The sequence below is a fragment of the Chelonia mydas genome, chromosome 11 (genome assembly GCF_015237465.2).
Source record: "Chelonia mydas isolate rCheMyd1 chromosome 11, rCheMyd1.pri.v2, whole genome shotgun sequence".
Lineage (NCBI taxonomy): Eukaryota > Metazoa > Chordata > Testudines > Cheloniidae > Chelonia > Chelonia mydas.
This window is the reverse complement of record NC_051251.2, coordinates 52178530-52195654: the sequence shown is the minus strand read 5'-3', so window position 1 is coordinate 52195654 and position 17125 is coordinate 52178530. Positions and strand designations below refer to the sequence as shown.

The 17125-nt window shown below is 45.4% G+C and overlaps 1 protein-coding gene across 10 annotated transcripts in view; it reads left to right on the top strand.

Moving 5' to 3' along the window:
• The first annotated feature begins 4584 nt into the window (after positions 1 to 4584).
• The window catches only part of STAT1 (signal transducer and activator of transcription 1), a 43614-nt gene continuing 31073 nt past the window's right edge, over positions 4585 to 17125 (top strand). For 2 of the 10 annotated variants that reach the window (XM_043524871.1, XM_043524867.1), the window contains exons 1-4: positions 9656 to 10048; positions 13491 to 13619; positions 14448 to 14592; positions 16186 to 16284. In XM_043524871.1, the coding sequence (XP_043380806.1) occupies positions 13492 to 13619; positions 14448 to 14592; positions 16186 to 16284 (372 nt within the window). In that variant the 5' untranslated portion in view covers positions 9656 to 10048; position 13491. Of the gene's footprint in view, positions 4778 to 9655; positions 12137 to 13490; positions 13620 to 14447; positions 14593 to 16185; positions 16285 to 17125 lie in introns of those variants that run through there. The other 8 variants (XM_043524868.1, XM_037912541.2, XM_037912542.2 and 5 more) reach the window with 7 other exon arrangements.

Genomic DNA, 17125 nt, shown 5'->3' with positions numbered 1-17125 from the left:
CCACAACCTCCCTAGGCAATTTATTCCAATGCTTAACCACCCCAAAAGGAAGTGTTTCCTAATGTCTAACCTAAACTGCCCTTGCTGCAATTCAAGCCCATTGCTTTTGTCCTATCCTCAGAGGTTAAAGAGAGAACAATTTTTCTCCCTCTTCCTTGTAACAACCTTTAACTAAAAGCTAATCTTCAATTCCTGGAGCAGCCAGGACAATCCTGGAGGGTTGCCAACCCTAGCAGACAAGTCATCTGGGAAAAGGCCTGCAGAAGAGGTCTGTGGGGCTTGAAAGCTTGTCGCCAACAGAAGTTGGCCCAATAAAAGATATTCCCTCACTCATCTTGTCTCTCTAATATCCTGGGACACACACTGCTCCAACAATACTGTAAACAATGCTTTAGCTCAGAGGTGGGCAAACTATGGCCCTAAGGCCACATCAGGCCTGCTGGACCGTCCTGCCTGGCCCTTGAGCCCCCGGCCCCTCCCCCACTGTTCCCCTTCCCCCGCAGCCTCAGCACACTGCACCGCCAGCGCTCTGGCCCGACACTCCTGCTGGGCAGCGAGGCGGCGTAGCTGGTATGGTAAGGGGACGGGGAGTGCGGGGTCCCGGGGGACAGTCAGGGGACAGGGAACAGGGGATGGTTGGATGGGGTGGAGGTGCTGGGGGGGGTAGTCAGGGGACGGGGAGCAGGGGGAGTTGGACAGGGGGTGGAGTCCGCGGGGGGCAGTTAGGGGCGGGGGTGTGGATAGGGGTCATGGCAGTCAGGGGACAGGGAGTGGCGGGGGGTGGGGTGCTGGGGGGCGGTGGGTCCTGGGAGGGGGTGGTCAGAGGTCAAGGAGCAGGGTGGGGTTGGATGGGTCGGGGGTTCTGAGGGAGGCAGGAAGTGGAAGGGGGTGGATAGGGGGTGGGAGCCAGGCTGCGTGGGGAGACACAGCCTTCCCTACCTGGCCCTCCATACAGTTGTGCAACTCCAATGTGGCCCTCGGGCCAAAAAGTTTGCCCACCCCTGCTTTAGCCAATGCACTATAACAATGATCTTAAAAAACAGGACAGCTGTAACATGGGTAAATTGAGGGGCAATGCTGAGAAAGGGGCCCCATAGTACTCCATAGGAGTACAAAGCTATATACTTTTGTCATATGTACCTTTGTACATATAATTGGTTCATGGTCACTGGCCACAAATCTGTGATTGACAAGTCATGGTTTGGTTCTTATAACAGCAAAAATCATAGGGCTATATTCTCAACTAGGTGGAAAGGGATTAAGCTTTATAACTGCCGTTAGTGTCTATGGGAGCTGGGTGACTAAAACCATAGTGCAATGAGTTAAGAATAAGTACTTAGTTGGCATTGGTCCTGATTCTTACTTTATTTTTATTATTATTTAACATGTGGTGGTAGCACCCACAGGCCCCCTGTTAGGATCCCATTGTGCTAGCTAGGCATTTCCCCCAAAGAATATCATCTCTATTCTTAATAGTGCTTAACATGAATTATTTGTAAGATTCAAATACAAACCCATCTTCAAATAAAATTAAGATTGTGATTAAAATACAATACAATAAAGGAAATGGACGGTTAAAGCTAATGCACATATAACAGGCCCTGTTCTGCATTAACATATCCAATAAAACCCCACTGGAGGAATACTGCTTTCCACCCCATGAAGTGGGCTCCATAGATGCAGAGGCTGACCCACACAGAGCACATTGTAAGATTGGGGCCTTTATTAGCAAATTGGGTCAAACAGTGCACTGGTTTCCACCCTTTTCAATCCGTTATTCCATTATAAGTCAAAGCAGAATTTCCCCATTACGTGTACACAGTGCCCAGAGACATAATTTTGGCAACACAACCCTTATTTTAATTGGGTTGTCCCAAGAACACTTGCACAGAATTCAAAACCTTCTAATATATTTTGTGGCTAATGCAAATATCATGATGTCAACTTTATGAGTTTTTCCCAGAACATACTGTTTTAAAAGTGGGAACGGTAAGTCCTCTGCTGAAAAAATATCATATTTGGATCATCTACTAGACCAGTGGTTCCCAAACTCGTTCTGCCGCTTGTGCAGGGAAAGCCCTTGGCGGGCTGGGCCGGTTTGTTTACCTGCCGCGTCTGCGGGTTCGGCCGATCGCGGCTCCCAGTGGCCACGGTTCGCTGCTCCAGGTCAATGGGAGCTGCTGGAAGCGGCGCGGGCCAAGGGACGTACTGTCTGCCACTTCCAGCAGCTCCCATTGGCCTGGAGCAGCGAACCGCGGCCACTGAGAGCCGCGATCGGCCGGAGCCGCGGACGCGGCAGGTAAACAAACTGGACCGGCCCGCCAGGGGCTTTCCCTGCACAAGCAGCGGAACAAGTTTGGGAACCACTGTACTAGACAAAGCAAAAGAACTACATTCAGCTTGTCTTCTATGGGAGTTCTTATTACAGATTTATATTGGTGAAAACAAAGCTGACAATCAGAGTTGTTCAACAGATTCAAAAACAAATAAAAATGCTGATGACAAACGGAAACTACTTTAAATAATTTCCCCTCCCAGTCTCCAAGCAGAATTAAGAGTCTTCATGAAAAGTATGGGCCTCAAGCCAACTGTCAAAAAATCCTCCATTAGTACCTTGGAGAAGTGTCTCTCTGTGGTATGTACTTTGACCTGACACATGCCTCTCTGAAGACAATATGAGTTTTGCTATTGACTTCAATGGCAGCAAGACTGAGCGGTCAGTGAGGCAAGCCCTAAAATAGTCATGCTGAGATACTCTAGTCTTTTTCTCTTTAAAGACACAAACCCTCCTCTTGTGACTTAAGCAGGAGTTGAGGGCACACAGCAATTTGCAATATAGGCCCTTAATTTCTCTGTCTAAATGTCAAGGTTAGGTTTCACTATCGGGTTTCTTAAAGCTATGGCACCAGCACTGTGCACCAAAACTAGTGCAGCTTTTTACTGAATGCCTTTTTTTAAAAACAATATATCAAAAAACTTCATGGGGCACTGGAAGGGAAAGGTTTCTTTTATTTTAAATCAAAATGCAACAGTGAAACCAAAGTTTGCAAGAGGTGCAACACAAGCAAGTTGTCATCCAATGCACCACTAAAATTCAAAGCTAGTGAGGAGAACTTGCATTAAAATGATTTTTCTCATGGAATTTGGTGGTTTATTGATTTACTGTCATCTTTTTGCTACAATTCTCAAACATGAAGGTTGTAAGTGCCGTAAACATGCTCATGAATGGGTTTCTTTTTAGCACATGCAGCAGTTAAAATGTTCTTGACCCCTTTTTGAGGAATTAATAGTGAAAAATAAAAACCTTTCGAACTCCCAGTAAATCACTTAAGTAGACATGGTACAAGGCGAGGCTGTACTCAAAGGTCAATCTATGGCTGCCAACTGAACTAGGTAGTTTCTGAAAGTTGATTGCAACACATCTGAATAAGCAGAATGTGGTGAGTGGAAATTGCTGCTTGGTAGTTAGCCCTATTGAACAGGACAGTGGGGAGGGTTGTGGGGGTTAGCCCTGTGGAGCGGGACGGGAGGGAGGGGGCTCTGAAGGGCGGGCGTTAGCCCCATGGAGCAATGTGGGGAGGAAGAGGCTCTGTGGGGTGAGGATTAGCCCTGTGGAGCAGAGGAGGGGGTTCTGTGTGGTGGGGGGCTTAGCCCTGTGGAGTGGGGGGGGGGGGCTCTGTGGAGCCGGGCGGGGAGAAGGGGCTCTGTGGAGTGGGGCTTAGCCCTGTGGAGTGGGCTCTGTGGAGCCCAACAGGGGCGCACTGCGGGGGGGGGGGGGGGATTAGCCCTGTGGAGCGGGGACGGGGGGTGAAGGGGTTCTGTGGGGGAGGGTTAGCCCTGTGGAGCAGGACAGTGGGTGGGGGGCTCTGTGGGGTGGGGGTTAGCCCTGTGGAGCTGGGGAAGGGCTGTGCAGGGTGGGGGTTAGCCCCGTGGAGCGGGGGGGGGGAGGGTGAAGGGGCTCTGCGCCATGGTGGTTAGCCCCGTGGAGCCGGGGTGGGGGGAGGGTGAAGGGGCTCTGCGGGTGGGGGTTAGCCCCGTGGAGCGGGGGGGGGGGGTGAAGGGGCTCTGCGGGGTGGGGGTTAGCCCCGTGGAGCGGGGGGGGAGGGTGAAGGGGCTCTGCGGGTGGGGGTTAGCCCCATGGAGCGGGAGGGTGAAGGGGCTCTGCGGGGTGGGGGTTAGCCCCGTGGAGCGGGGGGGGAGGGTGAAGGGGCTCTGCGAGGGGGGGTTAGCCCTGTGGAGCGCGGGGGGAGGGTGAAGGGGCTCTGCGCGGTGGGGGTTAGCCCCGTGGAGCGGGGGGGGGGGAGGATGAAGGGGCTCTGCGGGGTGGGGGTTAGCCCCCTGGAGCGGGGGCGGGAGGGTGAAGGGGCTCTGCGGGGTGGGGGTTAGGCCCGTGGAGCGGGGGGGGGAGGGTGAAGGGGCTCTGCGCGGTGGGGGTTAGCCCCGTGGAGCGGGGGGGGGGCAGGATGAAGGGGCTCTGCGCGGTGGGGGTTAGCCCCCTGGAGCGGGGGGGGGAGGATGAAGGGGCTCTGCGCGGTGGGGGTTAGCCCCGTGGAGCGGGGGGGAGGGTGCAGGGGCTCTGCGGGGGGAGGGGAGGACGCTTTCGGGAACGGCCCGGTCTCCGGCTGCCGGAGCCAGCGGATTGGCTGTGGCTCGGGATTGGGCCGGGCGCTGGCCGCGTGGCTCTCGCTTTGTTGCTATTTCTCGGCTCGGTTTCGCTTTGCCGGCGCAGCAGCGGAGCGGTGACAGCGGGGTCCGGAGCCCTCCTCTCGATAGCCGGGTGAGTGTCCCCGCGGACCCGGCCGCCGCCAGCCCCAGGGCGGAGTGCGCGCGATGCCCGCCTGCCCAGCCCCGCACGCCGAGCTGGGGTCCGCGCCGGCTGCCGGGCACGGAGGCGCCCCCGGGCTGTTTGCCCGCCCTGCTGCTGGGGCCCTTAGCGCCGGGCGGAAGCCACCGCGGCTCCGAGCTCAGCCCTGCCGGGGGCAGGGGCGGCCCCGGGACAAAAGTGGCCCGAGACAAGCCCGGGGAGCAAAGGAGGGATGGGCGCTCCCGGGGCTGCAGCGAGCCTCGCGGGACCCGCCCTCTGTTCCCCGGGTTTGTCACAAGGTTCCTTCCTGTGTGACCTCAGCCCAGTCCCTTCAGCGGTGGGTGCCCCAGGGCCGGCGAGGGGGTAACGCTGCTCCCCCCATCAGAGTCAGCGGTACGCGGGGGGACACTCCGTTCCTGGACCAGGGCCGGCTGAAGTGCAGGGAACACGAGTCCCAGCGGGCGGGAGAGCAGCAGAGTGCAAAGTCGGATTGAACACAGGCCTTGCTCGACCCCCCTGAAACTACCAGCTTGCAGTTTAAAGGGGGACACTACCACGGTGAAGATCACACTTCAGCTTGAAATTTTGTTCACCTGTTATAACTGAGAAAGATTAGAGGGGGGGGGGGGAAGCTTGTTGTTTACATTGACATTTGATGAGTTGTTCTCTGGCGGTGCGTTCTGTACAGCATTAGGCAACAGACAGATGTTTGTAACAAAAAAGGAAAATGTGACTGTGGAACCAGAAGGAAAAAGGGGCCGTTGCAGTGACTGAAATTACTTTAAATTCCCCTTTTTTAAATGAACCGGCTTCAGACTTCTTTGAAAGTTTTATCTACAGCGGCTCTGAACACACAGGGACTTAAGTTAAACAGCAAAACAAACATGTGCCTAGAATCATAGACCTTCTTATTTTTCAGTATCATAGAATATCAGGGTTGGAAGGGACCTCAGGAGGTCATCTAGTCCAACCCCCTGCTCAAAGCAGGACCAATCCCCCCAATTTTTGCCCCATCCCCAAATGGTCCCCTCAAGGATTGAGCTCACAACCCTGGGTTTAGCAGGCCAATGCTCAAACCACTGAGCTATCCCTCCCCCCAATCAGTTGTATGGAAATTTCTGTACAAAAATCAGCAAAAGTATCTGTCAGTTTATGGGGCAAATAGCAAAACTCACTCACCAAGTGGTCCAGAACAGTAAAGCTACCAGGAGTTTGTTGTTTTTCATGTAAAAAAAGAGGAAGAGTAAGTTTGATGCTGGGTACCAATTGCTCCTTAGAGATCAGGGCTTATTATTCAAATTGTGTTTTGTTTAAAAAAAGTCTTTGACCCTTTTCACTAGGGTTTGAAATTATGTAAGAATGACTTTAGAAATGCAGATCTGAGCTCTGGGTCGTTGAACTTGGCATGACTGAGGGAAGAGAAAAGGCACAGAAGTGGCTGTATGCGACATTGACAGCCACTTGGGGTCTTGTATGTAGTCTCAGCTATAGTTAGCGGGGGAGTAGACAAGCAGGAGTGTTGAGTTGTGGAAATGTAAGTAAATTTCAGGGGTTATAGACTTTGCAACTCAATTGATTTTGGGTTGTGGGATTGATTCATTTTAAGAGTTAAAACAATCAAAATGAAAGGTTTAAGATTAACTTCTCTCTCTCTCTCTCTTTTAATAAAGTGAAAAATTGCCAGTATGCATCCTTCAGGAGGCCTGAATTTCCTTATTTAAAAAGAAAGGAATGAAGTGAGGTTAAGCCCATCCTTTGCACAAACCCTGAGAAGTGGAACTTCATGCTGGGAATAAAATTCATTCCCCACATGCACCCTACCGGTGGGCAGGCTCTGACCAAGTCACAATGACTGCTACTTGATCCTATCCAGTGGTGAGCTGGAGTCGGTTAGCGTGAACCGGTTGTTAAATTTTGAAGCCGGTTTTGAACCGGATGTTAAAGGGGTGGGCAAACTGTGGCCCACGGGACCGTCCTTTCCGTCCCGTCTGAGCTCTCGGCTGGGGAAGCTCCCCTGAGAATTTTTACTCACCCAGCGGCACTCTGGGCCTTCAGCGGCACTTCGGTGGCAGGTCTTTCACACGCTCCGGGCCTTTGGCGGCACTCCGGCGGCAGGTCCTTCAGTGCTGCCGAAGACCCGGAGCGACTGAAGGAACTGGTTCTTCAGCTCATCACTGATCCTATCCTATTATACTGACCACAGCCCCTCTGCATCAGCGTCACAAAGACAGATTCAGTGATCCTTCCTATGACCCCAAACCTCTCCTTGAGTCAGTGGAAAAACCCTGGCCTTAGTACATGCTAAGTCTCTTCCTTTGCCCGGCAAGGTAGTGAAAGCAAGAGGCACAGAAGAGCTTACCTCTATGGTATTCTCCCCTACAGTGGGTGCAGATGTCTTGGCTAAAGAGTTTAAGAACAGGTAGGGAGATTTCAGACACGTAAGGTGACATGTAAATGGCAGCATCCTTCAGGAACTATGCTGCCTTGGGGCAGTGCCACAACAAAACACAAAAAAGCCACTCCTTTACAGAACTGGACCTTCCCATCTCTTCAGATTTTCCAGATATGTAGGGTTGGGAACCTACATCACCTGCTTCCTCCGAGATCCGAGGTTTTTTTAGTACCATATCCCTTTCCTAAATAAATACACACAGAGGGGTACAACTTGGTCCCAAGATTTTAGGAGGGCATAATGAAGGAACATTGGATTAAGAACATAGTATAATGAAAAATGAAATGTAAAGATCTTGGATACTTGCATACCTTTTCAGAGAGAACATGCACAATTAGAGAAATAACTTTCAGAGGGACTTAGGAGCCTAAGTGACTTTAAAATCTAAGTCAGAAGGGACCATTATGATCATTGACCTGGGTAACATAGGCCATAGAGTTTTGCTAAGCGATTCTTGCAATGACCCCATAATTTCTGGCTGAACTAGAGCAGTTGACTGAGGCTCATGAGCACAAGTGGCTCTTTAATGTGTATCCTGTGGCTCTTTGCAGCACAGGATATTAAAACACTGATTTAATTATTAGCCAATTAGGATGCTTTTACTATGTTATTAAACATAGTAGGTTAGACAAACACCTGTCAGAGATCACCTTGATTGATCAGTCCATCAGCCCTCACAGAGAGAGTGCCGATCACTAGTCAGTCCTTCAGCCAGCCGCTGGCCAGGCTGTCAGTGGCACCAGTCACCCGATTGGCATAGCGCACCAGCCTAGAATCCCTGAGCAATCCGCCAACCTCAGCCTCCCAAGTAGCTAGGCAGGCACACACCACCATGCCCAATCCTGTCAGAGATAGTAGTCCTGCCTTGAGTGCAGGGGCCTGGACTAGAAGATCTCTTGAGATTCCTTCTAGTTCTATGATTCTGTTAACCCAGTGTTTCCCAAACTTACAGCAGTTGCGTACCCCTTTTGAGACATTTGTCTTACCAGCATAGCCCTTCTCCAGTGAAGATAATTCGGGGGGTGGTAGCCACATAACACACTCCTAATTAGTTTCATTCTGGATTAAATGTTTATTAGAAATAGATACAAAATTATATTACATACAGTTGAAACAAATTTTAATAGAAATAATAGTTACATATAGAAATAGTACTAGAAATAATTAAAATAATAGTGAATCAACGGTCTGGCAGAACAGCATATTATATATATGGTGAATTTGTATAATTCTGAAATTAAAATATGCTGGGCTGGTTTGGTTAGGTTACTGAAGAAAGCACTAGTTTTAATACTTACGATTTCGGTATTGAAAAATTTTCAGTACAAACCAAACTATTCAGTGCGAGGGATGGAACTGCTTTTGACCAGACACTATCGCGGGGGTATCTGGCTTGATGTTTGTGATCTTTAAGATGAAGATGGGGCTCCACGTCAATAAGACTATTTCGTTTTTTTGTTTTGATGTCAGCTAGCGCAGAGAATCCGATCTCGCACAAATACAAGGTGGGAAAAGGCAGAAGATACTTGACAGCTTTGTCCGATAGAGCTGGATATTCAGAGCTAACCCCAACCAAAATGACGTCAGTGTATTTTGCTCAAATTTTGTTTTCAGGAAGCTATCTGAAGCCAGCTCCAAGAGCTGTTCTTCTGAAGCAGAGAGGTTATTTGGCAAAGTTTTATCATGAATGTTCAAAGGGCTCCTTATCCATTCAAAGGTGCCATCCGGTTCAGGGAAATACTTACGAAGATCTTTCTGTAAGCTTTCCAAATGCTGCTTCGTGGTTTGCAACACATCACTATCAAGTTCGTTAGTAGAGTTTACTACTAAATCATGAAGAGATGGAAAGGAATCCAGTTCACGATGACTAAGACATTTATGCCACACTTTCAATTTTGCGACCATGGCACTCACTTTGTCTTGGACATGGAATATGGATATGAGTTTCCCTTGCAAGGATAGATTGAGATTGTTTAAATGAGCAAAGATATCTGCAATATATGCTAGTTTGCATAGCTGTTTCCAGTTGTGTATATCGTCTTGCAGGTTAAAGGTTTCATCTAAAAAAACTTGCAGTTCTCGCAGCTCAAACTGGTGATTCAGAACTTTTCCACATGAAAGCCAACGCACTTCAGTGTGAAATAGGAGTTGTGTGTAATCACTGCCCATCTCATCACAAAGCTGAGATAACAGCCGGGCGTTCAGAGGGCGGCCTTTCACAAAATTGATTATTTTCACAGCTTCATCCAGTACTTGCTTTAGATCTGCCTGCGTGTTCTGGGAATGCAACGAGTCAATTTTGCTTCTGGCACAACAGCTTGAATACGTGCAACAACTCCTTTCTTCGAACCAATCATGGCTCTGGCACCATCCGTGCTTATTCCAACACAATGACTCCAATCCAAGTCATTGTTTTTGATAAAGTCATCAATAACTTTTAAAAATAGCTTCTCCAGTTGTATGTGTTGACATAGGTTGGCAGAACAAGATATCATCATGGACTTCATTATTCAGGTCGTATCTGACAAACAACAAAAGATTAGCTAAGTTCACAATATCAGTGGATTCATCTGCTTGCAGTGCATAGTAGCAACTCTTTTGTACTCTTGACAATAATTGCTGCTTTACGTTTTCGGCCATATCTGTGATTCTATGATGCAGAGTGTTGTTTGAGAGGGGGACACAATCTATAGCTTTGCTAGCCTTGTCTCCAATCATCACTTGTACCATTACTTTGGCTGCAGGTTTTACTAATGTCTCGCCAATCACTTCAGCAGCTCCAGACTTTGCAAGTAAGTATGCTACACTATATGAAGCTTCCAAAGCTTTCATATTTTCACCTCCCGTCACATCACGAATTGTTTTCTGGGACTTTTGGAGATCTTTGCGCCTATTTTCGAAGAATTCTACAGGTTTTCCCTCATTCTTTCATTGTTATTGAAATGGCATTTTAGGTTGGATGGTTTCATACTTTCATTTGTGAGAGTCTCGTAACAAATCACACATAATGGAACAGGCTCCACCTCGTCGCCAGTCCACAAAAATCCCAGTTTAACGTATTCTTCAACATATTTGCAGTCTTTTTTCGTTTTCTTTGCAGCTGATACGTTCCGTAAACTTACAGATGGTTCACACGGTTCACTAATTTTGTCGTCACAATTGTCTGATCTAGCCATATCACTGCATTTTTCGGCATAATTATCACTAGCATTCGTATTTCCTTCACAATTTTCTTTTGTACATTTCAAACTTCCTGTTTTTAGCCAGTGATCCATTGTAAATGGGTTTAACAAAAACAAAGAGAAATTTTGTATATTAATACACGCCAAGTATGTACTTGCTACGATCTTTAGATTACTATGAGTAGTTATTCACTTTTATCTTTTATCCGTCAATCTGACTTCTGCGCATGCCACGCGTGGTTTGTGTCGGCTCTGCTGTGCTATTAGATGTTACTGAATGCGTTATCATATTAGTTACAATGTAAACCTGGATTTCTACTGTACAAGTGTACACTATTCTTATATATTAAATTTTAGTGAATTGTTTTCTGCTGCTAAAAAAAATGATAAAGTAAAATAAAGAATTCTGCCGCGTACCCCTTGAAATCCTTTCACCGCCAGGGGTACGTGTACCACACTTTGGGAAATACTATATTAACCAGTTGTAGTTGATAAGTTAATCTCACAGCATAATGACCAGTTATTTTATTATATATTTCCCGTCATACTGTTTAAATATGAATATATAGTACTATAGTAAATGAAACAATGAATTCGCCCTACTGTGGCTCTTTTGGGTAATGTTGATTGCTAATTTGGCTCCTGAACCACTGAAGTCATGAGTATCACTGAGCTAGAGCATCTTTTTAAAAGACTCAGTTATGGAGAATCCACTACATCTGTAGGTTTAACAACTTCAGATTAACAACTCTCACTGTTGAAAATTTTCACCATATTTCAAGCCTGAATTCGTCTCTCTTCAGCTTACAGACCTGGTTATGCCTTTTGTCTGCTAAATTAAAGAGCTTTCTAATATGAGAAATCGTTTCCCTGTGTAGGTACTTATAGAGGTGATCTTGGATAAGATAAACAGATTGAGCTTCCTTAGGCTCTCACGGAGGCAGGCTTTTCAGACCTTGGATCATTCTTACGACTTTTCTGAACCTTTTCCAATGTGTCAACTTTTTTTAAATTCTGGACATGAGAATTGGACGCAGTACTCCAATAGTCTCACTAATTTCCTGGACAGAGGCGAGACCAGTTCCCTACTGCTTCTCAAGATGCCCCTTCTTAAAACTGGGCCACAGGATCACATTTGCTGCCTTAGCCATTGGGTTGCCCTGCAAGCTCATGTTCAGCTGATTATCTACCAAGACCCCTCTGACTTAGATACTTCTCAAAATGGACTTTGAAAATGCTATCCAACAGCTGAACAATCCAACCACTAATTTTATGCACTCTAATATAATCTCCCTTTGGTGCCCCCCCCCCCAACTATATAGGTCTTAACTTTTTGCTTCTCTATTGTTAGGGCTTGTCTTCGCTGCAAAGATAACTCGAGTTATAACTCAAGTATTGCCCTAACTCTAGTCCCTTCTACACATGAATAGTAACCTACTGGTTAAAAGGTTTCAAGTTAGCACAACTCATCAGGGCTACTAACACAACCCTCTCTGCTACTAATTAGAGCTGGGAGGGCAGCTGTCTTATTCCACAAACATTTGAAATAAAAAAAAATCCTTTTCTGCATCGGGATGAAACTGAGACCTTTTGAAAATTTTCCATGAAAAAACAATGGGAGAGACCCACCAGAGAGAGGGATACTGACCCACTTCAGAACAGCCAACAGCCTGATGCTTAGGGTCTATCACATTCCAGGTGAGTGCCCTATACTAGGCTATAGAGTTAGTGTGTGTGTGTCTCTCTCTCTGTGTCCTGTTGGAGCTGTTCCCCTTTGTATAAATGAGTTAAATGTTCATTGGGTCAGAGAAAGAGACTGACTCTATGACCTGCTGGTTAGGTCACTTATCTGGGACATGCGAGACCTAGCGTCCAGTCCTTGCTCCAGATCAGGCAAAGCAAGGACTTGAAGCCCTAACCCCTGGGCTACTGGCTTTTCTGGGGTAGGTCTGTCTCTTACCGACACTTTTGTGCAAAGCGTTTGGCTACGATCAGTTGGCATTTTCTGACACAAAAGTTATCAAAAAATTCTTGACCAGCTCTACTGCTAACCCAGTCACTCTGCATAGTAATGCAATTGCTCTGTGGCTCAAGTGTTATTTCGTACTGTGGCCACTCTCACTCAAGGTAGGCTAACTGAGGAGTTAGCTCCAATCTAGGTAACTCAGATTAACTGCAGTGAAGACATAGCCTGAGTAGTCATGATGTGGGGCAGGGGAGGAAGCAGGTAGAGTTTCTTTATATTTTTCCATTTAAAGAGATCCTATCCAGTTTTCAGTATTGAGTTCAATGTAGTTTCAGGTACTATGCCTTCACTTGAGTTCCCTGACCATTTTTATGGGTTTGCAGTCACATTTTTAGGTCTCTTAAGTTCTTCATTCTCCTATTGATAGATTAAAAATTCATACATGCAGAAGGGGAACTGAATGAGAGACCTCAGTCCTGCAATATACAATATGCAGGCAGCCTGCTGCTCCTGCACAGAGCTCCATTGCAAGGTCTAGGACTGCATTGGGGAAAACAGTGAAACTGTCTCCATGCAAAGTGCTGTCAAATGCACAAAATTAACAAATTGGACAGGGATCACTGTTATAGCAATCTTATATGTTAATTATAACAAAAATAGGTAAGAGTTTTCAAAGAGAAGTGTGATTTCTTTTTTAAGTTGACTCTCCATTAAATAAAGATGTAAATTTTACAAATTCTTCTTTGCATCATACCCTTAATCAGAGCTGGCTGGGAAAGGATGTTTATTTCCATGCAAATAAAATTGTCAGAATTTTTTGAAATTATTGGGAATTTCTGAAAACCCAAGAACCAAACATTTCCTGGTTTTTTTTTTTTTTTTTTTTTTTTTTTGGACAAAAGCCTGAAAATTTTCTGTGAAAAGAATTCCCCCCCAAAATTTAGTTTAGTTAGAAAAACATTTTCCATCAAAAAATATGTTTAGATAAGAAGAAATGTTCAGCTCTACTAAGTATTTTGTACTGGGATGTAGGTATGAATAAGACTTGTGTAATTTTATTAAACTTTATTCATCTTGATTCCACAGGATGACTCAGTGGTATCAGTTGCAGCAACTTGATTCCAAATTCTTGGAGCAAGTACACCAGCTGTATGATGACAGCTTTCCCATGGAAATCAGACAGTATCTGGCACAATGGCTGGAAAATCAAGACTGGTGAGAGCAATGTGCTGTAATGTATATAGGAATTTGCCATTAAATGAGTTGACTGGTGATGCCTTTGAAATATATGGTGCCAGGTTCTGGCCTTGTGTGCCGATGGCTCTCATTGATAACCATGCATGCACATCTAAGAACAAGGTTACCTCTGTTGTACAGTGAGAGCAAGCAGCCACTTAGGGCAGTAAAATACGAGGGCAGCAAACTGTTCAGTAAATTTTTGTGAGAGTGACCACTGGGCGGTGGGGACAGACCTTTAGTATTTGCCTATGTGGCTGCTAGTCACTGTTTCCCATGGACTTCCTTCCAGCACTTAACAATCTGGTCTGGGCCTCTTGGGTAGTGCAGGTGTTGGCTGCTCAGGGGTACACAGCAGTTTCCCTGTTTGGCTTGTCCACCAGAGAGAGATGGACAATTATTATTAAAGGGATATATGAGCCAGGTGTTTAGCTTCATCTCCACTAGCAAACTGAAGTATTGTTAAAATCTCTAGAGAATATCTTTTTATAGAGCTTCATTAAAATGCAAATGAATACATCCCACTTCCAGCTCCTCAGTATAGTGGAGATTAAGGAAAAATACATGTGCAAATACACAATGTTGAAGAGTAACCCTAAACAAAAAGCAAAGAAAGTAGTATTCATTTGAGATGAGAATGAATAAAAGGGTTACAGAGAGTGGAATTGAGTGAAATCTACAGATGCCTATTCAATGCTTTTAAAAACTAACACCAGAATCTGAAAAAAATGCATTCACTTACCGTATTTTTCTAAAATATCAGTTTAACGGTTGCATTTAATATTAAAGATGCCTTAAATATTCTAGGGAGCATGCTGCCAACAACGTTTCATTTGCTACGGTACTGTTCCATGACCTCCTGTCACAGCTAGACGATCAGTTCAGTCGGTTTTTAATAGAAAACAACTTTTTGTTGCAACACAACATCAGGAAAAGCAAACGTAATCTTCAGGTATGTGTGTAACTTGTTTAGATTCACACAGGCATACTCCTGTCATTTTATTAGGGTCTTATTTTATTCAAGAGAGTATTCTTCTAACTTAAACACAATCAAGTTAAAGGTTATACCCCCTCTGAGGTTTTTTCTTAAAACTTCTGAATGGTACATGTAACTCCTGAGTACTATAACAGTTTAAAGAAATGATTTTTTTCCAGTTTGTTTACTATGTTTATTTGGTAGCCCTTTGTGTAAGTTCTTTACTTTTTCCTATTTATTCAGTTTCCCAGGAGTTTGTGTGGGGGTGTTATGCTGTAATCTGGGAAAGAAAACATTTTTCAGAGAAGTTATGGAGCCACAAAAAAACTTAGCAGAGGGACTTTGGTTAAAAGAAATTTCACCCATCCATTTCTTTTAAATTGACTTGATTTCAGTAATAAATTAATCAACTTGAAAATAGGGAAGGTGGATTTACAGGTGTTTTCCAGATTCTTTTTAAACTAGATTCCAGCAAATATTTTAAAATACAGTTTTCACATACCTATTAAAAACAAAGTAGTCTGAAAACTATCCAGAAGCAAGAGAATTTGCCTGGGAAACAACATTGTAGAATCTGTACCAAGAAACAGATTCTAATGAAGAATCTCAGTGAAAAGATCAAGCGTTTCCTGCATGTGTTCTGCAGTTCCAGGCTCTGTAGGATTATACCAAAGAAACAAAAGTGGTTTATGTTATGGCAAGGATCAGATAACATGTTAGTCTCCAGTAAAGTCAGCAGAGGCAGTAACAGTTTCAGTAATTTGGTTGACAGTGGCAAGTTATAAAGAGTAAAATCTACAGTACTAATGACAATATCGTACTGTAGGCAGAGAAACGTGATACTGAACTAAAGAGGAAAGGGAATACAGCATTTGGGGATTAATATATTGTAGGACACTGCAGAATGTGGACCTGGTGGATTTTATTAGTTAGTGGATTCACTGGGCACAATGCTGCCTCCCCACCCCCGAAACTCATTATTCCACAAGGTTGCAGCTATTGCAGAACAGTGCTCCCTAATGCAAAGAGGGTAGGGAGTCCTGCTGATAGCTGGACCTCCTCGGTCTTTCTTCTGTTCAGCCAAGCTTAGGATAGTGCAGCTACCTGTTTTGTCTTGCTATCTCGCAGTTGGCCCCGTACAAGCACTCTGTACGCATCTCAAATGATAGGGTTAGATTTGTACCAAGCACTAACTGGGTTCATATGCAGCAAGGAGCCTTCACCTGAGCAGAGCAGGACACAGTAGGTGCAAGAACACTGCAAAACCAGCACCTACAGCAGTACTAGACTTCCTGAAAGTGGGTGGGGAGTGGCCCTTGGGGTGGACAAGAGGGCATTGGATTCTGCACTCTTGGAAAGGGTGACACAGCATTCATGCTTCCTGTAGTTCTAGGGGACACTGTGCCTGACCCGATAGCTCCTACTGAGGCAGTGCATCTCCACACCACATCTTGGCTCACATATAACCACCACCTGCTAAGCTTTTTGCCTGTCGGTTTCATCAAAGACATGAGAACTGGAGTGGTTGGTGTGTACTAATAATGGACTATTTTAATGCTGTGCAACCAGGATCATTTTCAAGAAGACCCAATACAAATGGCAATGACAATCTTCAACTGTCTGAAGGAAGAAAGGAAAATATTGAGCAGTGCCCAGTTGTCAGACCAGGTAATTCCTTCTCTCTCTCTCTAGCTGCTGCAGTTACAGCCACCCAAACAGAGTGACAGATTGAAAGCAGAACCATATGTGCTTTCTCCTTTTGCCCATCACCTCCTGTTTTAAAAGAGGAAGCTTGACTGGGTGTATCACAAACATCCACCGCACAAGATGTGGTTTATTTTAAATTGTTTGCTTCTCTAGGCATAGTTTAAAGAAAAAGGAAGTTAACTTTCTCCCTGTGCGGGAATTCAAGGCCTCAGCTGCCTTTGTAGTCCAGAGCTAGATGATACTTACAAAAAGAAGCCAGTTTGATTTTCTAAACTGGATTTTATTGTGGTGTTTTACTTTTGATAATGGACTCAAAGTGGCCTAGCCTGCTCATATTTACTTTTGATTAGGTTAAATGTAAGAATAATATATAGTTTTACCATTGCTGTAGTAAGGAGAATATTTAAACAACCTTATTAGGTTTTTTTATGACTCAGCTATAAGACTTGCCTTTGCCCTTCCAGCGTTCCCAACATCAGTGGGATTCTAGCCGGCTTCCTTTCCGCAGTGTACCCCTCTACCTGCCCTGTGGTGACCACCTGATCTTTCCTAGTTTTCTGTAGCTTCTGTCTGTGATCTTGATGCAACAGTCTCTCATTTTTTCATTTGCTCTCTAAATATTTCTTTACCATCTTGTGTTTTCCATGGAACCCTTCTCTGCCCACTAAATTAATAGGTAAAAAATGTAAAGGAGCCAGGGTGTTCCCTTCTTCACCTGTTAGAATAAATCTTCTTTTTCCTTTTTTATTTCCCCGCCCCCCCCCCGGACCAGTCACATTTTTTGGTAATAAAGATTGTAAAA